The 23,744-nt window shown below is 28.7% G+C and overlaps 1 protein-coding gene and 2 non-coding genes across 10 annotated transcripts; all 3 read right to left on the bottom strand.

Annotated features, from left to right (window-relative positions):
• Window positions 1-6: 6 nt before the first annotated feature.
• Window positions 7-23,551, bottom strand: LOC143201754 (NAD kinase). Of its 8 annotated transcripts, none has more exons than XM_076413035.1 (9): window positions 23,495-23,551; window positions 21,256-21,471; window positions 18,649-18,732; window positions 3,954-4,083; window positions 3,596-3,893; window positions 2,346-2,591; window positions 1,487-1,620; window positions 1,290-1,372; window positions 7-780 (listed from the first exon to the last, which is right to left on the bottom strand). In XM_076413035.1, exons 2-9 carry the CDS (start codon window positions 21,387-21,389, stop codon window positions 576-578), a joined length of 1,314 nt encoding a protein of 437 aa, XP_076269150.1. In that variant the 5' UTR covers window positions 21,390-21,471; window positions 23,495-23,551; the 3' UTR covers window positions 7-575. The 8 variants fall into 8 exon arrangements, with proteins under 8 accessions (XP_076269150.1, XP_076269145.1, XP_076269138.1 ...); XM_076413030.1 differs by lacking the exon at window positions 23,495-23,551 and adding an exon at window positions 22,439-22,694; XM_076413023.1 differs by lacking the exon at window positions 23,495-23,551 and adding an exon at window positions 22,458-22,694.
• On the bottom strand, window positions 20,528-20,598 carry TRNAG-CCC (transfer RNA glycine (anticodon CCC)). The gene has a single exon. It is a non-coding gene; the product is annotated as a tRNA-Gly (tRNA).
• Window positions 21,124-21,196, bottom strand: TRNAK-UUU (transfer RNA lysine (anticodon UUU)). The gene has a single exon. It is a non-coding gene; the product is annotated as a tRNA-Lys (tRNA).
• Window positions 23,552-23,744: the final 193 nt, after the last annotated feature.

The following is a 23,744-nucleotide window of genomic DNA, read 5'->3' as shown; positions in this document are numbered from 1 at the left end:
TTGTACAAAAACATAAATAAAATTTTATTTCGAAAAAAAAAACAATTGTAAAATTTAAAAATTGTTCCTATTGGCACTTATTGCGTGAACTTTCATTTGATGATATTCAGTTTTCAAATGAAAACAATTCAAGCTATACGCCGTCTCAATTTAAAATATAATCTAGTAGCCGTTTACCACAACCTGTTTTTATAAAAATATATTTTATCTATCATTATCATGGTAAACCAGGGTAGAACATAGAATAACAATTTGATATAAAACGTATTATATTTAACAAACAAAAGTTAATTTTACCAAATATTTGGAATGTTGATATTACTTATTCTTTTAAAAACTTCTATACAAATCAATAGACGAATTCGTTTTGAAATCCATAAACTTGTCCTATACCCTGGTTTTATCCATTAAAATACTAACTAAAAATGGAACGATTACTTCTGAAACAATCGCACCACAAAAATTTCTTCCTTTTTGACTGAATTTGAAGAAACATTAAGACCGTGAGAGCTAAACGATACAAAAACAATTTGATATTGTCGCTAATAAAATTGCTTATTTTAAATGTTATTTTTTTATTCTCTGTCATTTAATTCTCTGTCGAGAGAATCTAAGGTATCGTTGGAACTGGAATGGGTGAGATCGGTGAGTTCGTCCAAATGCTTTTGTTTTTTCCTTACATTCCAATGAAGACACTCTCCTAATGAATCGAACCAGTCTGTGATTTGATCTTGCGCGCAAATACTGGGCACTGGATATATGGAGGTTGTAACTCTTAAGCTGCAATTAAAAAAATATAATTCCTGCATACTAATTTATTAATAAACAATAAAACATTAAAAAAGAGGAAGAAACCATATAAACAAAGCTCAACTATGGTAAGATCTCATGAGCAATATTATAATGCAATATATATTTCCTTGAGGAGTATATTTTGTCAATATAAGTATTCATCCTGAATCATGTCAAGTCAACAGGAAAATTAACATGTCTTTACAAAAAATAATTTTAATTTGTGCAAAATGAAAATGAATCGCCTGTTATTGCAATTGTTCAGGGGAATCAGAAAAAGTTTCAAGATACATCGAAATTAAAATAAAATGTCCATCTGTTAGATAGCACTATCTGTACTCTTTGCTATTTAAGAAATGTTTTCGATATTGTTGGTATAAAAACATCGAAAACTATAGTAGATAATTTTAAACAGAAATGTTATCACAATGATCATAAATATCTTAATATTATTGATTGTGTAAGGTAGGCTATAATAAATGTCATATAATATTTACCTGTCGCCGTGAACAAGTTCTTGTCTATTCCTTCCATCAAAAGATACCCATGATGTATTTCTGCTTTCCGGCGAAACGGATATCTAAATACACCAATCAGTTTTAAACTTAAAAATTTATCAGGAGTGTGAAAGTATTACAAAATCATTATGCTAAAAATAATAAAACATAACAGGTTAGATTAGGTCTTAACGCACCTTCAATTCCACTCCGGCTGGAACAACAATTGGCCTAAAACTCAACGAATGGGGACAGATAGGTGTAACCATAATAGCAGGAACACTGGGATGTATCATAGATGCACCTGCTGCTACAGCATAAGCGGTACTACCTAAAAACAGTATATAAGGCAAAATTATTATAATCTATATAGCTATAGGAGAGGATGGGATTAGTGAGTAACTTTCTATGCTTGGACCATTCTTCGCGATATAGTTTGCATTGCACAGCCACAGAGTATGAAAATAAATAAGGACAAGACCAACAATGCTAAAGAAGTGGAAATACAGAAAAATAAAATGACATACGGAAAAGGAACAAAGATCGCTTCTGAAAGATTGTGCATGAGGAAAAAATTAAATATTACATTCGAAAATAAATCGCTTTCGAGGCTTGGTTGGTGAGTTTGGCGAATGCGATGCGATGAATTCTGTGTATTTAAGATGAGATAATCAGGACATACAGCTCAGGAACAAGACAAGCGAATTCCTTGCAGATTTCTATGGCGAATCGATATAGGCTAAGAGTTTTAATAAAACATAATATTTCAAAAATATTAAAGTGGGCTAGTGGCGTGAATTATAAGTACTGTCTGTCAAAGGAAAGGCAAGGGAAATATAAATGTCATTTTAATGTTTAATAAAAATACGTTACTGATTTTGACCATAATAAAAATCCGGCTAAAATCCGGAACCCAATAATTGAAAATGACACAACAGTTTTAACACTAACAAAAATCTCATCATACTATATCAGCTTTTCAAATCTATATTGCTCCGGCTTGATGTTAAAGTGTAATTAAACCGATTGATTGCTTAACTGGCGGTCAAAACTTACCGGTTGGTGTACTAACAATAAGACCATCACCCTGAACGGACGTTATATGCTTTCCGTCCAAGTATAAGTCGATGTTAGACAAGTACGGTGATGGTCCCCTATCAACGACTACTTCATTAAGCACCAAAAAGCTAGTCGGCTTTTCAACATTACTTTCTTCGGCATTTTTCCCATTTTCCAATTTCGAATCATTCTTTTTTATTACGATACACCTAAGTCTACTTCTTAACGTTAAAGCAGCATGTCCTAAAACAATTAAAAAAAGGGGTATAAAAAATAGTTAAACAGTTTCTCTCAGCTCAAATATTCTCAAAAAGTCTTGGATTCTGCATCACGACAACGCACGATATCAAAAGGCTATCAATATGAAGTCAATCAAAATTTCTACAAACAGCATCAATCAACCCCCTCATTGTATTGATTTTTTTTTGTTACAAAATCCAAACTATTACTTATGGATACCCATTTTAAGTTGATAGAAAAGATAAAAGAGCCGGCTTGGTGGCGCAGTGGTAAAGGCGATAGGACAGTCCTCCTACTGTTGCGATAGCCGCGGGTTCGAATCCTGCTGGGGCATGGTCGTAAATTTATGTTTGTGATTGTTCTAGGCAAGAGTGTAAAATCCGACGAGGAAAATGATACCAGTCGCGCCAGTAACCAGGCTGGGTAAGACCGGATGTCTTCTGGGATGATTTCTAAAGTTGGTCACTCGCCAGTTCGTAGGCTTAATGCTGAAGGCCGTGGTTCGGAGCCCACGTTAAACTGTAGGTCCAGTCCAGATAAACCCATAGTTGGCAAAAGGGGTCTTTAAAATATATTAAAAAAAAAACATAAAAGACTCGCAGCGAGAATCGAAGTGGATTCCAAAAATGTTTTTAAAATGGTGGAAAATAATTAGATAATTTCAAAGTCGTCTACTTTGAAGGCAATACAATAAATTTAGAAAAATAATAGATTTTGTGTTTTGTTGGCCAATTCCTTGTACTCGTTGATAGAATGTACAACCAACATCGACTCAACAGGGTAATTTTGGAAAGTAAAAATAAAAAATGTTCAGACCGGCTAACAAATTGCATATGTTATAGAAATCTTTACTTATTAATCATATCACTCATTGAAATAATTTAAAAGCACGGAATCGGACTATATTGTCCGATTGTAATTATTTATTACGAATAGTTAGTAAGCCTGTAATATATAATAATATTTGATTTATAAAATTAGTAATTTTTGAATAATATAAATCTTACCTTCGAGAACATTGTTAACTTGTTCCTGAAAGTTATCAAATCTAAATGGAGTAAGGAACCCTAATGAGCCCAAATGGAACGCCATGACTGGTGGTACTGATTGTTGAAATAATTGACTGGCGTAAAGAAGAGTACCATCGCCACCCAGACATACAATAAAATCTATTTTATCGGTGAGATCATCTTTGCCTAATTTGAATGTCATCAACCGATCTTTTATGGTAGAAAAGGCACCGAATTGGTCCAGGAGGGGATCTTCCATAACAGCTGACTCTACAAAAACCACCATCCTCTTCTCCTAAAAATACAATGAAATATTAGAAAAAAAAAAGAAATGTTAATTTTCTCACAATAATACTTCTATCAGCCATTGTACTAGTTGAACGAATGGTGAATATACAGCTGCGTCACGAGCTTTCTTTATCACAAGAACAGTTAATGGCGGCTTATACCAAGTTAGTCGTTGACTAGCTGGGTCTTGTATGGTCCTGCAAAAAATGGATTTGGTTAATAAAATTATTACTAGTCATGAAAATTTAAGAAAGTTATGTGCGCGGTATTTTTTAGAATTACAAATCAGCTACAATAAGCATGATGAGAGTAACCAACAATCACCAAAATTATCTGCAATACCAATCTTAAAGAATTATGTCACGTCTATGTAAACTGATTTATAGAACATCTTGTTTTATAGCAACACTCCGCAGAATTTACAAATGCCATTGCCGCGATATAAGTTTATTAATAATCTTTAATAAAGCGATAATTTAAACGCTCAGAATCGGTAAATTCTACTTTTAAAAGCACTTCTTAAGTTAATATTAATATTAAATTAAATTGTATAATTTATATATAATTGCGCATTTATTAAATACATGTGCTTACATACTGAATTATTTTAGAATTTATTATGGATTTTGATCTTTGAAATAAAACCTATAAAATAATATTTTAATATTTTATTATAAACGTATTATAAAATATTATAAAAATATAAGAAACAATAGATCAGCACCAGAGCTGCTGTTGAAATGAGGATGTGGTGACGCCATTATAAACAATGAAAGAAGATGGAATGGAAGAATGGAAGAATGGAAGATGAAATCAGGCTGACCGTAGGTATTACACTGAAGAAAAATATATAAAAATGTGGCCTAATACTTTGCCAAAATTATCCCACGGAAGTAGCTCTTGACGAAATCTCTGAAATCGAAGCATGGAAGCTAAGCTAAGAGCCCCGTAAGTGCTTTATCTTTTGGAATTCATAATTAACAAATAAAATAAATCATTTTGATTATTTTGCTCCTAGTCTTTACGATTGTTTTAGAGAAACACGATGAGATAGAAAAACATTTTTATTCTCCTTTTTTAGTCTTAAAAGCTTCGAAGTTTAAATGATGAAAACCAAATTCTAAATCATTAAAAGCAAAAAAACTAATATTATGTAATGTTACAATGCGAGATTTTTATTTAATATTGTAAAATACAGTATTTAATATCATCAAACACTTCAAATATAATATTTAGCTTGTTTTAATTAGTTGTCATGTCAACATGATTGAGTTAGCTACAAGATAAAAATCCAAGCCATAGATTTACATTTTTCCATTTTCGGCATAAATGAACATATATGACGGAAGTGAGACTGTACTTCTCCTTTTTTTATAATAATATATTGTTTCTTTGTCAGGCAGTGCTGATAGTTCAACTTGAATGTTGGAAAAAGTATAATCCATCAATCGATTTTCTGCAAAACGATTGTTTTACCGTTCAGCATCTGTCTTCGTTTTGTTACATTTCATTTGCTTAAATAGTAAATAATAATAATTGATACCTTATTCAATGTGTGCAATTTTATGTAAAATAAGATGTTTCTGATTAAAATTTTAGTATGTCTTTTAGTCATAACTTATCTAGCTGAGCTAACGTAGTATTCTACAGTAGAATAAGGTGGCTTGCGTTAATATCAACCCTTTAGTACACACAGAGCCAAGTATTTTTTATCAACCAAAGTAAAAATCGAGTGATAAAAAAAGACGCTCTTACTAATAGCTCTACAATTTGGAACAATATTATCACTACTAAAAATCAATCAAAATAAACCTTCATATAATTATTGAGTATATATTTTGTTTGTTTGCTTAACAAACATATAACACAGATATTCAAAGAGTTTTTCATCAATGAATACAATATGACCATGCGAAACACAACTGAAAGAAAGTTGCAGTTGTTGAAACCATTTTGCTAATCAAAAGTAACATAAAAAATCGTGTCATTAAATTTTATATCTATTTGAAGAGAGATTGGATATTTTTCCATGGACGAATAAAAACAACTGCCTAGATCTTAAATGGCATTAAGTAAGTATTTAGGGGGTAACTTTTTTTATGATTTTGTGCACAATTCCTTAAGCGCCCGTCCCGCTTTTGTGAGAAAAATAAATGGTCACCGTACATGTAATTGTCAAAAAATGTTTAATCTATAGAATGGAATCAGGTCTAAAGTTGCCAAATAACTATAAAATACTGTACCCATTAAAATCAATAAATAAAAAATAAAGCGTCTTAAACATAATTTCTATATTTCTATGCGTTATCATTTATTTATTAAAATGCGTATCTATAATTGGTTAGTTAAGGATAATACCAGTTATTATTATTAAGAGTCTGGAATTCTGATAAAACAGAACATTTTTAATATTATGATTATACAATCCATAAACTATACACATGCCGTCAAGTATTACTAAAACTATTTATAATACGAAAATTACTAGAGTAATTTACTACTTACATAATACTTACTGCTGCTATTCATTATTGAATGCGTAATTAAATATGAAAAAAAATGTTTTTAACTGTTATACAAATAGCATAAACAACATTAACATCGTAGAAAATAATTAATATTTAGTATACTTTACCAGCTGAAATACGAACATTATAAAAATAAATAAATTTGCTTTAGTGTCAATATTTTCTTTACAGTATATTTACTTTTTTTTTGTGTTCCCGTTTTCCATCATAGTGAATTTGCATAACTATAAACAATTTGTGGTGGATTTATTTTCTAAAACGACAATAAAACACCGTTACAACTGTTAACAATTAGCAATTTAGAATTACAGCATTATTTAGCATTTGAAAGAAAAAACCATAGATTCCTGTAAATCCCAAAAAATATCACACGCTCAAATCTTATTAATATAAAACAACTAATGTTACATTAAAATGTATAAATAATATACTATAATATATTATAATAATAATATACAATAATAAATAAATAACAAATACTGATTGAAATAATAATTTTAAAGGTGTTTTGCATGTGGAACGACTTTTAACCCGTGCTATATAAAATTTCTCGTGAAAGTAAACCAGTAACCATTAAGTTCACATGTACCACGTAAATCCCTCTGATGTAACAATAATAAAAAAATAAAACACGCATAACTATACCGAATCGTATTAAATAACATATATATTGAGTGCAGCTAGTCCTAGATAGAAGAAACTGGGTCTGTCACAAGATTTCATTTTTTAGGTATTTTATTAGCCGATATGAAATGGCGATGAGATTTCTTTAAATAATTAAACAGCTAATAACACAATTGGTATTTTATTAATATAATGAGGTAATATTATCATACAAGTAATATACGATTTTGATAATGAACATCGATAAAGATATAATGATATATTTAATAATTATGTAGTTATGTATGTATTAAAGAATATTATTATAACATGTATTATCTTGTAGTTAACGGTGAAATTTTACAAGATTTCATTATGTTTCAATTTGTAAGATAAAGAATTCAATAGTTCAATATAAAGTATGTATCCCAAACAGTTTGACAGCTAATAGTTTCAAAATCATTCATTTCAACGCCTTCTTAATTTTTCAAATGATTTGTTTTGCTCATATTTTCAAATATCAAATTTATTTCTTTAAAGCATCCTTTTAATATAACAATGAACAATGGCCAGCAAAAATTAATAAAATGCTTTTACAATTGTATTCTCTCATACAAAAAAACAATAAATTCGTTAAAATATATATGATTGTATAGAAACCAACCGATGGCTAAATTTACCCAGAATCGCTTCGTTGATGGTGACTGTGACTGAAATAATAATTTTAAAAAGAATGCTAGAAAAAGTAGTAGAATATTGAAGAAAATCAAATAAAGATACTATCATCTGTTGAGTAACGATTGCAAACCTACTAAACAATTTGATAATACTTTTAAGATACAAATGCAAATGTATTTTACAGGGCTAATGTAATTAATAACAACTGGATAAAATAATATTGTTCAAGCAAATATTTATTAGTTAGTCTTATTCTGGTATAGCTCATGGAACTATTTGATATACAAGAAACCAGATATTTGATATTAACTTCTTGCAATCTAACCATGATGCAATTTGACTGGCACTTGTTGAAGGCTTGTATTATATTTAATTAATTTTTTTCGATGTATTTTGAGAACATATGGCTTGAAAACAATTTTCTTCTGTCTGGTTAGCATTCGAATTTTGTTCGAATGTGTAAGTTGGCACAATCTCATGTATATTTTTGATTTTTAATTTTTTTTACTTAAAAAATTGAACATTTTGTTTTAAATTTTACATTTCAAATGGAACTTTGCCTGGTGAATATATTGCAGATGGCTTACTTTGAATACACTTTAGCAAAAACACGTGCGTATCAGTTGTGCATTGCATACAGCAACAGCCCACATGTGATGAAAGATTTTTCTAGCTCGATCGGCTATCAATGTCTTCAGCTGAAGTTAACATCGCTACAGTGAAGAAAATTGGGACAGAAAGTTCATTGGAAATAAAACTCTTATGTTCTGCATTACGACAGCGCACCATTATATAAGGTACCGCTAAAAATTGAACAATCGAACAACCACACCATCCCCTTAAAATGGGTCCGGTTGAATATTTTCCGAAAGTCAGATAGCCTCTTTGAGGTACTCTTTTTCAGTGGATAAAAGAAATAGTTACATAACACAAAAAACAGGAGTTATAAAATACTACTACAGAGGAGTTATGCCAAAAAGTATTTTTGATCTTGAGTTTGTAAACAAATTAGTCTAAATAATGAATAATGATGTGAAACTTTCATGAGTAATGTTCATAAGTAAGATATATATTTTATAAGGAAAATGTGTAATCATGATAATGTGTGATAATGCTCTTCAACGTTGATCATCACATCATAGCTATATTTAAAGTCTAACAAGAACCCTATCAAAAACATATCCCCTTTAGAACAGAAGGTAGGCTCAGCAGCAGTTCGTAGATATACATCAAGAATATGCTAAGAAAAGGCATACAAACAGAAATAATGAACAAAGATCGCAATTAAAATTTTTAAAAAATTGTATCTAGATGGCCTGAACAATATTTTCCTCATTAGAGCATGCTGCAAAAAATCAATGCCCGTCACAACTTACTACGTTACTTATTAGGATATAAATTATTGAATTTTATGAAATAAATTAGACCGAGAAGGAAAAATAATTGTATATAACCACAATGATATATAGAGGAAATCAACACTATTAAGTACTGTCTCTCCCTTACTCCTACAGTCAAGACATCCGAACAAGACTCCGAAAGACTGTGATTTTTAGTTAGGTTACAATGTTGATCTCATCACAATCAAGTTAAAAATTTTAAATTTACTTTAAAATAAAGATATCTATATTTAAGATATCTTATACTCCTTATTACACAATAAGGCGAACTCTCCTAGAATTGCTTAGTTCTTCATAATATAAATCTTTTTAAATCATTTTACACATCAGCAATTCTCATTAACATTCGCCTTGAAATTTTGCAAAATTTCGCGGTTTACCTCTAAGATAAAAAAAATTTAAATAAAATCACATTAATTAAAACAAATTCTCGCTATTATACGCGCTATTATTGTTTCCTTAAATTCGCTTTGATGTTTAATATTTTTTCTCCAGTCAGTTTTCTTTCTTATTGCTATTCTCATTCGATTGAAGGTTAATATAAAGTCATGGATACAGGAATTATTAACGATAATTAAGTCGATGTGGGTGCTTGAACCCATCTTCAGATGTTACCTGAAGAGATTTTAATTCATTTGTCCGTCAGTATGTTCTTTTCGTATAAGCATAAGGTGATTTTTTAAGTTGTTATGATCTAACACATCAACTTCTCAATGTATTATTATTTTCAATTTACTCCTAACATTTATGGGGCATCGAAGAACGCTATATAGGAAAGTTTTAATTTTAAGATTGTGTAAACAAAACAACAGTAATTGTAGAAAAGTATTTATATATCAAAAAGTTCATAAAGCAAGTTTATAACAAAATTATACCATGTCTCAAAACCGATCGAAATATACCCAGAAACATTCAAAATCCTATATCACCTGGCTATTCTTCTATTTTTCTATCTAATTACCACTTGTTGTGATCAATGGCATGTGGCCACTGGGGACACTTTTTATAAAATTCTTTCAGAATTTAAAAAGAGATTTCAAGAATGCGTCGATTCCTGAATTGCATCAACATATACAAAATATTTTATATGTTATAAAAGTAATAACTAAGAATGAAAAATATTTTTATTACTATTTTTTTTTTGGTATCTAAAGTGCTAGGCAACTAATTCAACTAAATTATCAATATCAAAATTATCAAAAAAATATATAACAGAAAGAAATAGTTTGAACTATATTTTAGATAATATCATATCTGAATTAATGTCAATAATAACGAGTGTCAGGCAATCTTGCCAATTTTCTGTCACTCATACATACTGCGCGTGACCTTATCAATTCGTATTTATGTTAATATGCACTTGCTTAGGAGGTGATCGGAATGTTTGATTCAACTTAAAATCACAAAATAAACAATTTCTTTATAAAACATAAGAAAATGCTTATCGATAGAGATTTCAATAATTAATATTTGTATAACGTGGCTAGTATAAAATAAAGATTAAATATTAAAGAAATTTTAATTATTGGAACAAACATGGATATTATATTTTTAATATTTGACATTATCTGTACTGCTCGTCTACCGCATCCAATTTATTAACCCATCGTCCAATAATAAATTTAAAAGTCAAAGTCAAGTTTATCATCAATATATTTCTGATGAATGATATATTAATTCTAACGTTATTGCAACTTTTCGAAATCTTTTTCAGAGATCAGTTAGTTTCAAAAGGTTTTCACCGACTGCTGTCTTATCAGCCGACAATTTATTTTGATTCAAGTGTATTATAACGGGCCAAATTTTCAAGTATTTTCAGAACCGATATAAGAAATCCTTTTTAGTCCATTTCATAGCTGCAAGGGTGCTACCAATTGTCGATCCGTGTTTGCAAACGCGACCAAATTATCAAGTAAAATTATAAACATGCTATCTTTTGATAGTTTACGCTACTTCATTTTACAATTTTTCGCAATTATTTTGTGATTTTTTTCTGTTTTGTATAACTGCAACAACTTTTGGAAGATAAAAGCGTTCAGCATCATCGCCATTTGTAGAACATGAATTAAATTCAGCATATCGATACATTAGATACGATTCTGACAAATTGTTTTATTATTAGCCTTTTAAAAATGCCGTTGACATTATTAAACTATTAAAAAAACAAATGTCGATAATGGACGATTTAGAACGTTCGGAGAAGAGGACACCGCGGGTTCGAATTCTGCTACGGCATGGGTGATCTTAATTGATATTTGTAGTTGCTTATAAATAATGATATAAAATGTAAAAACCCACAAGAAATAATTATCAGATTTTAATAGCAACAAAAAAAAGCCGACGTAACAGCGAGAACTTTGGTTAGGAACACCTTAACGATATGGATACTGATGTAACGAATCTTCTGTGGATAAATCGATATTTTGGATAAAAGATACATCGAACACTTCCGAAAAAGACATGGATCACAGAAAGCAATCTTAAAAATAGGAGGTTAACATTGTCCGAGGCCAGAACAGCTGCGACCGACAGTTAACTGTGACGCACAACAGCAGTTTATTGGTTACACAGTATAACAGATGAACACTAATTAGTAAAAAAGACTCTACAGTGTAAACCTATACCTAAAAAACCTAGACCAATGTGAAAGTATGACATGCCGTAATTTTGAAAAAAATTAATGAGAAAGTGTACAGTGATATAAAAGGAAATAAAACAGCATCCATATGTGAGAGGATGAAGCATAACTAAACAAATATAAGCTATCTGATAGGTTTTCAATGCCGTTCAAAAATATATTTAGTTATAAAGAGGATATTTTCTCTCTGTTGTCCTAATTAATTTAATATGTTAAAGTAAGCTTGACTTCACCACCCACACTTCTTCAACTATAAGGAATTCACCGCAACACTATTACAACTGAATAAAAGTTATTGAAGTAAAAACACTTTCAAAAATTGTATAAATAAAAAAATGTTTAATAATTGCTGCAACAAGGATCGCTTTGCATTTTAGTTAAGTCCGGATATCAAATAAAAAGTTAAAATCACAATCAATTAATTTTATCAAGGTTGTAACCGTGATATACTATTTTAAATAAATTAATTCGTTCTTAATGGTTATTGATATGGATATTTATAAGCTACATAAATAATTATAAAATAGTATTTATATATATCTGGTTTGGTACTTTTTTTTATTAATACTAAGATAAACAATATTAGTCGATTTGGAATATTAATAATTTTTAATAAATAATGTTAGAAGATAAAAAAGAAAACGTACACTATTGATCGAAAAAGAATCATGTAGTAGCATTTGAAGTCTCTAACAATATGTAACAATTGAAACAGTTTTAATGGAAAAAATTTTGCTAATTTCAAAACAATGGATAAAAAAAATAAATTTAGTGTGTTTATTAAATATTGCTTTTCAATGAGGAAAATGCTGCAAAAACTAAACTGTGCCTTTATAAGTATAGTATTTAGTAGTAGTGTTATAGTATTTAAATAATTTATTACTTCAGTACATGTCCCTACTCCACATCTGAATAAAGTAGATTGTCAATGAGTCGAGAGATAGTCATTGCCGGAAGACACCCAAAGCAACCAATAACACAATTTTATAAAAAAGAGTATGACGATAAATAAAGTAGATTTATAAATAAAATGTTTTTTTTAATTAGACTGAAACAATATTTTTATATTATTTCAATGATTAAATTATTTCAGTTTCAAACAATAACTCATTCATATTAGTCTAGTGGGTCTGGCTCCCCTAAGGGTAAATTTATTTAGGTTTAATACAAAAAACTCACAGTATTGTATTTTGTTTAACTTTTAGTGAGTCTTCTTGGATAACTTCTTGCGAATTATTCATTTACTTCGTTGGATTATAGACTTCAGATGTAGTTCTGCGTGCATATAAGGCAGTTTGCATATATCAAGTAACATTTTGGGGATGGTATTAGACGCCCTCATGGATACCTCTGGATACTGTTTTCAAATGTATTTATATTGTAAATAAATGTTTATATAGGAAAATGCAAGTTATCTAAAATGCCTTAAAATAATCCAATAAGAATAATTAATATTTAATTATTTTTTGAGAGACTTTTAGATAGATACATAGATAGATAGATAGATACACATTTGATTACGTAAAAGTATACTATAATTGGGTATAATTAGGAAAATATGTGTTATATTAAAATTAGTATGAATATAATTAAATGGTGGTAATGGATAAATAAAGAATATCGATTTGCTAAAAATAATTAAAATCTTTAATCAACACAATATATAATTGTATACTAGGACTATAAATTAAAGTATAAATACATGTAGTAAAAACAAATTCACGTAATTTTTTATATTACTTAGGAAAAATTTAAAAATAAACTTTTCAGAACCTAAATAATTATTATATTTTTAAGAACCTTAAGTGTTCACTAAATTTATCAGATCTCCTATAATATGTCTGAGTACTGCTGAAAAATAATCGTAATGTTTATATTACGATTTAATTATATAAAAGTGATTATTTCATGTTCATTATTGATCTAAATTATATATACAAATATTAAAAAGGTTGAATGACTTGCAGATGTTCAGATTAGATAAATAATAATTACCTTTCAAAGTGTTTAAAATTAATATATAAAAAGTTACTGAAAAACACCCATAGTCGTCGAATTCCCGGCATAAGCGTCACCGTTCAGAGAGACAGGCTATCACAGGTACAGTAAAATAGCTCAGTCGCTTAGCCGTTATCTACAGAAAATTAGGGACACCAAAGGTTAGGAAGCTACTTCATGCAATTCAGAAAACAAGACAAAGATAGAGAGTACTCAAATAATTTTACCACAAATATTTCCAAAAAATTCCCGAAAATGGTGGTGTTTCGGTCTTGTATGGGATGTGATGAGTGAAGTGTTACAGTTAACAGTTTCGTCTAAGTTAGGTCACCACTGGATCGGCATCATCGTTCGTACCATTGAATCAAGAAGTCGGCACTTCTTTCCGTCAAAATAAAATAACTCTCAAATAAATCAATAGTTCTTGTTTTAAACTTTACACGTTTAAGGCAATGTAACAGGATTTTACTACACATAGATATTTTTCTCAAACCAAACGACTGTTCTCACTCAGTACGGTATGTACATACTTTAACAGATTTATCTCCAAAACTAACTTAGAACCAATTCTGTAATTTTTAAACCTCTGGAAAAATATTATGTGTATATGTTCTCTTAGAAGTACAAATATGAATAATACGAACGAATGTTAAAACATAAAAATATCTTCAAAACTGCATAATTATGATAATATATAAATATATCAGTTTCCATACCTATAACGAAAAGCATTACTGCAACAGTCTCTCTTCTCTAAAAAGGTTTCATTCTTCACACACTCCCAGTGTCTGTCCTTGCTAACATTGTTATTCACTTCCATATTATCCGTCAAACATCCCCTATTGTCACCCTTGATATCTTCGACGCACACTAAGTCACCTTTAGCTACCATGACTTTTCAAATACGAATTTATTTCGCGCCAAAAACAATGCAATTTAAATTCTGACCTCACATAAGGAGGTGGGTCATCGTATATTTGAAACTAAATTTCGCGTTTCGACGACCATTGATTATCGTAAAAAAAAAATTAGCGACTACACGGTTTTCGCTGGATTTTACTTTTTTCAAAAACGGCATCCAGTTGACGCAGGCTAGTTCGATATAACTAAATGGAAGGATATCGGATAAAAAATAAATTCAAACGACGCAGCGTCGGTTTCATAAAACGCGATGGTGCCGCTCGGAACACGACGACATGACACGAAACTGATGACTTGTGTACGTCCGAATCCGAGCGAACTCGCATTTTATTTATCAGATACTGGACGGCGCAGGTTTTCTATTATTTTGTTAATATTTTATTGTACGCAAATCGTATGATCGATGAATAGTAAATATTAGATTGTTGAAAAAAAATGATTACTAAATATTGAAAAAAAACCCTATAGTTATTGGTAAGTTATAAAAAATGATAAAATATTTGTGCTTAATAATAAAAAAGTGTTTATTATAATGAAAAAAAAACACCTTATCAATATCTAGTTACTACTTTTCGTTATCTTTCGGGCAAGACACAGATCCCGTTTCTGAATAAATTCTTTAGATGCAGCCCATAAATTGCAAAAACATTTCTTGCAAACTTTATAAGAAACTCAAAACTCCTGCCTCAATACAAAAGGTAGTCGGTCGAAGCAATATCTAGAGAATACAACCATTCGGAACATAATTTTCTATTTAAGGGGTAATTGGCTGGATTATTTCGCCGGCTTTAATATAAAGATTTCATTGCCGATCTCTTTAACGGGTGATCTAATTATACATCACTACTACCGTCAATCCAAAATACAACAAACTCTTTAAAAGTTAATATTTCATCGTATGTAATTCATATTATAGTACTTCACTTGTAATGGGAATCCTTGAATTAGAAATCTGCATATACAAAATTTAAAATATTGCATGGAAGAGATAAAAAACAATGCAACATTTCTATCAAATAATGTGTATCATTACAACATGAGAAAAAATATAAAAACCAATGATATTACAAATAACGTTAATAAAGTTAACTATTATCACGCATTTCATTTGCGTTTCACCTTAATATTCTTTCCATTAGTGAAATATGAATGAATGGAGAAAATACATTTGGATGTCATTTTAAACAATAAATAAAACCTTTCAAACGTTTACAAAATACTTTTCTACAATTAGTGTTACTTTGTTAATACATTTTAAACCTTTTGAAAGTTGAAACCCACCGGGCACATACAGTATCCAAAATTATGCACAACGTCTATGCCAGTGGATCAACCAAAACAAGTAACAACTAAATTATTATATGAAAATAAATACAAATTTAAAAAATCAAATAATTCATATATTAACTAAATGTAAAATTATTACATTGAAACGTCATCAAGACAGGTACTTTTACAAGCCAAACGCGGATGAAAGCCCGGAATACTGTAGCAATTGAACACGAAAGAGATAGAAATTACTGTATCCCCGACACATTATTTTCAATGTACTGAAAATATATCTGTGTTATTTTAATAATGTATGGTATGTTTTGTGTACGAAAATTTTATATATATTGCAATACCATTAACGAAAGAATTAGTAAATATTGCTTTATAACGTAGCTGTTTATAGATCATTACAATCATATTTATTATTAAGACTGCGAATGAATTTTATGTATTCAAGGTTTCGCTAAAAAAATTGTGTATATTGCTATTTTTCATCAGTCATCTAACATTTGATTTTCTCACAAGAAAAACCAATTAATACAAAATATTACATATAGGTATTAGGTATCAGTTATCGCTATAGATGGCTACTACTGTAATAAATGATTCAGTAGTGATACCTACTTTTTATTTGATAAATTAAGCGTAACAATAAATAATCTTTATATTTTAAAAGTCTTTGCTGCATTAGTTTGCTGCTGAAAGAGTGTGCATATAGGTCCCGCTATCATTTTGATTGCCATCTTGGTTATGTAGCGCTTTAACCATTGTGTTGTGTAGACGTCCAAATTTTATTATGGATAAAAATACGCCACAAGAACAAACAGAAATAGTGACAATATTTATTGAAAATAATCGTTCCATTATAGCCACACATCGGAAATTGCGTCAATATTAAGTATTGAAAATAAGAAAGATTTTCAGGAACAAAAAATATAGATAACTTTTGCATACATTTAACATCAAAAATTGTTATTCTAAATATTAATATCTACTTTAATGCAGTGCCATTCTAAAGAGTATTTAATAGTTATATCTAATTAAAATAACAAATATATCTCAAATTAATATGTATGATTTGGAAATGGAACATATTGTTTCATTACAAAACAACATTTTAAAATTGTTATTATTCTATGTATTCTGCTACTGCCCCTGCTACAAAAAATTCAATCTACAAAAACATTTTAACGACTTTGTTTTCATAAAAAAAATCTAATATTATTTAATGCATGTACGCAGAAAAATTTATAATAACCTACAAATTATTTGCTTAAATTTATTAGTTTAAATTTTTTTTTTGGCTTCAAAAGTTTAAAATCTAAAAGATGAAACAAATTAATATTTGAAAATAGACAGTACTTAAAATTAATAATATACAAATTATGTGCATTGAATTTATAGAAAAAATCTTAAACTGAGCTACAGATCCGTATTATCCATTCTTAATAATCATAATTCCACATACAAATAAAATAAATATAGATTTAAAAATAATTTTGATTTTAAAAACATTATATCGAGAATATAATTATTTAGAAATGTCATAAAACATATTATTATCAAAAACAAAATAACAATTCATATTTAAAGCACCGATATTAAAATTTATGTTGCTAGCTTAACTATTATTATACATTACGTATTCTGTATTATTTTATTTAATTTTACAGGCTTAATTTATTTAAATAACCGTCACCTCCGCCATAATGTTTTATTATATATTGAACATTTCTAGGCGATACATTTATACATTAGGTTGATCATTTATCAAATAGCCCATTACAGAGTAATGTTTAAAACATTAGACAAGCATTTCTTTTTATTTCATGATGTTTTCGAAATAACTTGTTTCCGTTAAAGGTCGTTGGAATTTGACCTTGAGACCTTTGATGAATGTTAAGATTTTTCCATATTGCCAATAAAGAATTGCGAAATCCTTATCCTAATTCAAGAGTCGAAATATTAATATTAAGAAAATTATCAATTAATAAATATTTGTTTTATTTAAAAATAATTTTAATATCATGCACAAATATTCTGTAACATAAATATTAATTTAAATCCCTATTAGTAGATCTACTATGGAATTTTAGAACGTTATAACATATATATGAAGTAAATAAAACAGTATTAAACTCCAAGAAAATAAGGATTATTTTGCAACATGGAATGTTGTATAATAATAATATAGCTCAACTATTAATTTTATATTTCGCTGGCTTGGTGGCGCAGTGGTAAAGGCGATAGGACGGTCCTCCTACTGTTGCGATAGCCGCGGTTTCGAATCCTGCTGGGCATGGTCGTAAATTTATGATTGTGATTGTTTAAAATTTGTGGTTGTCCCAGGCAAGAGTGTAAAATGTAAAAGTAAAGGGTAAAATGTCTAGACCTAACGCATTCACCAATTAATTCAATTTTTTTTAAAATGTAATCTCACATTTAAGGTATTTCCTTAAAATTGTATATTATTTATTTAGTTTTTTTGTGTTGAGTGAGATTAAACGTCCCTTCTACGTCCCTTATATATATATACATTTATTATTATTAGTTTATTATTAGTATATTAGTTTATATAACACAATTATTATTAAGTGCATTCTAAACAGAATCATAAATAAAGATTTTGAAAGCATTTTATAACCACATTAGTGTGGCGAGAATATTTATATTTAAATCTCAATTATTGTATCACATTACAGTAAATCAATAAAAACTACTTACATGACCATTGCAGAATTTTTCATAATACGTCCACATGGTCCAAAATGTTGAACTGGAGAAGGAGCATTTAGTGACCTGGTACGCCTGAAATAACAAAAATAGTTAATTAATCATCGGTAAATTCGATCGGTAAATTAATCAAATGCTTTTCCTATTACTACCTGTCAATTTCACACTTATCAATCATACTAACGCATCGCGAAAACGCATTATTCGACGTATTATGACCTGGTGAATTCATATTACCATATATTTTAGTACGCGTAGGAATTACAAAACAGTGCGACTGCCAATTTGCGAAATGCCAAGCCCCGTGTAGATTTATAAGATAAACATTTGGAACTTAAAAATAAGACAATACGTAGCGCGAAAATATATTTCTCATGTTAGTTTCTTCTATGCTACAGAATAACAATGTAGTATTACTAAAAATAACTAAAATATCCATCACCATTGTCATTTCAATAGTTAAAGTATTGGAATTATTAGTTAAATTATATATTACAGATATATCCGAAGTGTGCCAATGAATTTTTTAGAGAATATACCAAAAATTTTGGACTAATTTTCTCTTTAATGATTGTCTACAAAGCTAATATGGTGTTCGAAAGAAGGTAAATAATTAAAAACAGTTATAAATATGTCTCAGTAGCCATAGAAATTGAAAGGGTTGTTCGTTAGTGCTTGATAAAACTCGATTTAAAAATGATATCAGTAAATGTCCTTTAAATTCAGTTAACATTATCATACCATATCAATACACAATAAATATATTTGTAAAAAGTATATAATTAAGCTATTACTATATTGATTACAGCTGCTTTTGATATTAAGTAAAACAATTAACTTTATTGTGTATATATGTAAAAGTGATAATCAGGAAAGCATTTGTAGTTTAAAAATACATATGAACTGTTAAGTCAGAAAAAGGCTTTATTGTGGCGCAAATAAAATTAAAGAGAGAAGTTATTAAAAATGTTTGGCAAACTAATTTCATTTAATTAAATATTTTATTAAGTATTAAGCATGAATTTAATTATATATATGATAATTATTTTACGTTTTAAAGAAATTTAAATATTAATACAACAAACTTTACAAATAATAAAAAAATATATAAGTAGGGTGATAAGACTGACCTAGTTAAGATAAATATGTAAACTTACGGCCAAGTTCCCGACCTGCGTTGCTCTTTTTGGGTTTTGGGATCGACTTCATCAAACACACCCTCATATACGTTCATATAATGTTCGCTATGAGTTTTTTTATTTGCCAAACAGGATAATCTGAATTCAAGCTTTTCCGCTGACCTACATTTGTGTAAAGTAGACAAATCGACATCTGAACCAACCCATAACGCCGACATGTTTTGCCTTTATTTAACTTATCTTTAACATACAAACCGAAATTACAACATTTACTTCTTTTGTTACGAAAATTACTAGGTTATGTTTTGACGTTTACCAAAGACATTCGCACTTAGCTCTCTCTCTTTTTACATCATGCAAACAACGAATTTGTCAAAATCATTAGTAAACATATTCTATCGGCCTATATCAAATTTCGATATATTTTACAAGGTACTTTATAAGACCTTGATGGCTAAGCAAAATATTGTAAATACTTTCTAAAAATTAAATACTAATTCCCTTGTCGCCATGTCAAGATGCCATAATATATGAACTTTTGTCACAAGATTTAATAAAAAGTATAAAATTAATATATATTTTGAATTGATTATAAAGACAGTAATAAACACAGTTTTTTTGACTTAATCTAGAAACTAAGAACGGAAATATAATTTGTGTAGTGATATTTTAAATTTAAATCTAAATATATTAGAAAAAGTATAATTAATATAATCTTTAAAAAAAAGTACTGCACTGCCCGGGAATCGAACCCGGGTCGCAAGAATGGGAATCTTGCATGATACCACTACACCAGCAGTGCTACACTCTTGTCGAATTAATATACTCTACTACAGCTACAATTAAATTTATAATACATTTTTATTAATATTTTTTATTTTTATTTAACAAAAAGAGTTAATTTTATATTTTACTAATATGATAATATATTTTGATATATATATATATATATATATATATATATATATATATATATATTACATTTATTAATTTCCAACAAAATAAAAATTAATTTTCGAAATTTTTTGCAATCAGGAAAATATAATTTATCATCTTATTGTAAAATGTAAAATACAAATTAAGTTAATTATAACATGATCAAAAATATAATTTGTGTAATAATAACAATAAAGATGAAATACTTCCAGTCAGATTTAAAGCGGCGACCTATAGTTACCCAAACATTTAGGAACCATTACAGCTCACCCCCTCTACCAACTGAGCTTTCGATGGTACCAGTAATGATTTTCAAATGTTTATTTTTTTAATAGAGTACTTTTTACAGTTTTATAGTTATTATAGTTTTTATTAATATTAAAAAAGATACCGCCCGAGCAGGGACTTGAACCCTGGACCCTTGGATTAAAAGTCCAATGCTCTACCGACTGAGCTACCCGGGCGACTGCTTTAAACTTTTCTCATACAACTATATTAGTTAGACAGTATAATGTATTCTTACCTAAAGAGTTTTAATTTATCTATTGGATTCTTTTTTAAGGGCAAAGGACTACCATCTGGTGAACTACTTCGTGAATTTTTCAGACATTTTTCAGCTACCATTGCACGCGCAAGTTGTAAATCGCACTCATTCATTTTACTTTACGCTGCCACAGTGTCCTTCCACGTTTAAGTTTCACAACAAACTCGTTCTCTTCCGTTTAAATATTCTGGTATGCTGAAACACAACATAAAACTAGACAATCGTGCTTACTAACAAATTACATTCATCTTAACATTTTTAATTTATAATAAATATAATATTAGTAGTCGGTACGTTAGAAAATAGAAGGTGATATAACTGTTTAATTGAGAATGTATTAACCGCTTTTTAATATATAAGTAGTTTTAATTTAATAGAAAACAGGTAAAATACGTTAGGTTAATTGACGTACAGTAAAATAGAAACTTTTATAGTGAATTTGTTTTTAAAAGTGCCTTCCTAAATTAACTATAAATTGTATCATTAATTGGGACCAGTTTAAAACAAAATTGCTCGTTTTAATGACTAATTATTGTTCACCATATACTAAGTAAAAAACAAAATGTTCTTAGAATTGATGGGTGCGCATAATTTAGGTCATGGTGTTACAAAATGCAGCAAAACTTTTCTCAGCTTATTTTACCTTGATCTTACAACTGCTTTGCCGTCGCGTGTCTATGCATCGGCGAAAATATATGAACAATAGAATATTTTGCTTTTTTTTAAGTTTTACTTTTCTATATCGAAACAAATCGTAAAATGTATGATAAAATAAATGATGTATTAATGTTGTCTATTATTTAATTAACGCTGAAGAAAACATTCTTCACAAGAATTAGAAACAGTATTAAATTATAACTCACCGGAAGTTATTAATGACCCTCTAGAGGTGGTGTTTTACTCAACTAATAGATAAATATAATTTAGGTCATGGATTAATCCACACTTCAAGACAATTTTTTCTTTCGAGATTATACATTTGTTTCACCTTGATCTTACAATCGTAGTATTATCGTTTTTATCTGTTGGAATAAAATTGGCAAACCGAAAGGGTTATAATTTTAATGTATTTATTAATAGACATGATAAATATTAATATCTGATAACTTTGTTAGATCAATGTAATGATTTTAAAATCTAAATGAAACGTATATACATTTACCTAAAAAAATGTAACTTACTCCATTCTATATAACACTACCTGTTTGAGCGGATTACTTAAACTGAAAAAACGGGTCTACGATATGCTTTAAATAAATATGCATTTTTTAAAGGCCATTTCAGCGTTAAAACTCAATAAACCGAAATTTATAACAACAATCAGAGGTTTTAAAGAGTAGAAACAACTTTGGTAGAAGTACTTCCTATTTAAGCATTTTGAAGTTTGTTCTCAAAATTCAAAAGTTTTACAATGCCCTGGTCTTGTTTATAATTGAGATTATTTATAGGTAATAGTGTAAAACCAAACAAGGAAAACTATAAATAACACGTCAATAACTAAGCCGAGTAAGTTCGAATGTTTTCTGGATGATTCCCAAGTTGGTCATTGCCAAGTCTGTATATTTAATACCGAGGACCATAGTTGTCCATGTACCATAGTGGGACCATGGGATGTCTTTATAGGTGACAAACTTCGGTAAAACGACTACGCAAATTCCTTGTAAGATTCTCAAACAAGCGACTGTATTTGCCAGCATAATTTCTTTTGAGAGGGATGAAAAAATATGAAAGAATTAAGCTCAATTCTTGATTAAAAAAAACAAACAAACCCAATTAATTTATATTAATTTTCTTAGATGTTAGATGCAAAATATATCTAAAAAATTAATGAAAAGTAAAATTAGAATATCCTTAGAACCATCCAAAAAGTAATCAAAATAATAAATTAAGATATTTCTAATTAAAGAGATTTTATAATCAGTTAGTTGAAACAACAAAAATAAAAATACTTGGTAAAAAATTTTTTAAAATTCAATTTAATATTTTCCTATAAAACAATAAATATGAGAAGATATGAAAATTATATTAAATATATGTTTTAACTTTAGATATAAGTGTTCATAATTACATATAATATGATTATGATAACATGTAAAAATTAATACATTTTTAATAATATTCTGGGTGCGTTTTTATTTTCAGGATAACAGTGAAAATAATTAAAATACATTTGTTTATGCGATATTTCGAATTGTCAGAAAAGATTATTTAAACTTACTATAATTCTGTCACTACTTGAACTCTTTTTGAACTTTTTTATCCACGATAAGAAGTAAGACTGAAATAAAATAGACATTGGAAAGGACAAATTATTCTTCGACCATGAATATTTATTTCGAGTCAATTAATTTTGTTTTAGATACATTACAATTATTTTATTATTATGGAAAAATAAGTAATTTAAATAGTGGGATATAAAACATCTAAACTGTTATATTCTTAAATCTTACGAGAAGTCAATTGCATTT

The sequence above is a fragment of the Rhynchophorus ferrugineus genome, unplaced genomic scaffold, assembly GCF_030347505.1.
Source record: "Rhynchophorus ferrugineus isolate W39M unplaced genomic scaffold, kcgeb_rfMv2 rfM1, whole genome shotgun sequence".
NCBI classification, from domain to species: Eukaryota; Metazoa; Arthropoda; class Insecta; order Coleoptera; family Curculionidae; genus Rhynchophorus; species Rhynchophorus ferrugineus.
Note: the sequence above shows the minus strand (reverse complement) of the source record. Positions and strands in the feature narration are given on the sequence as shown.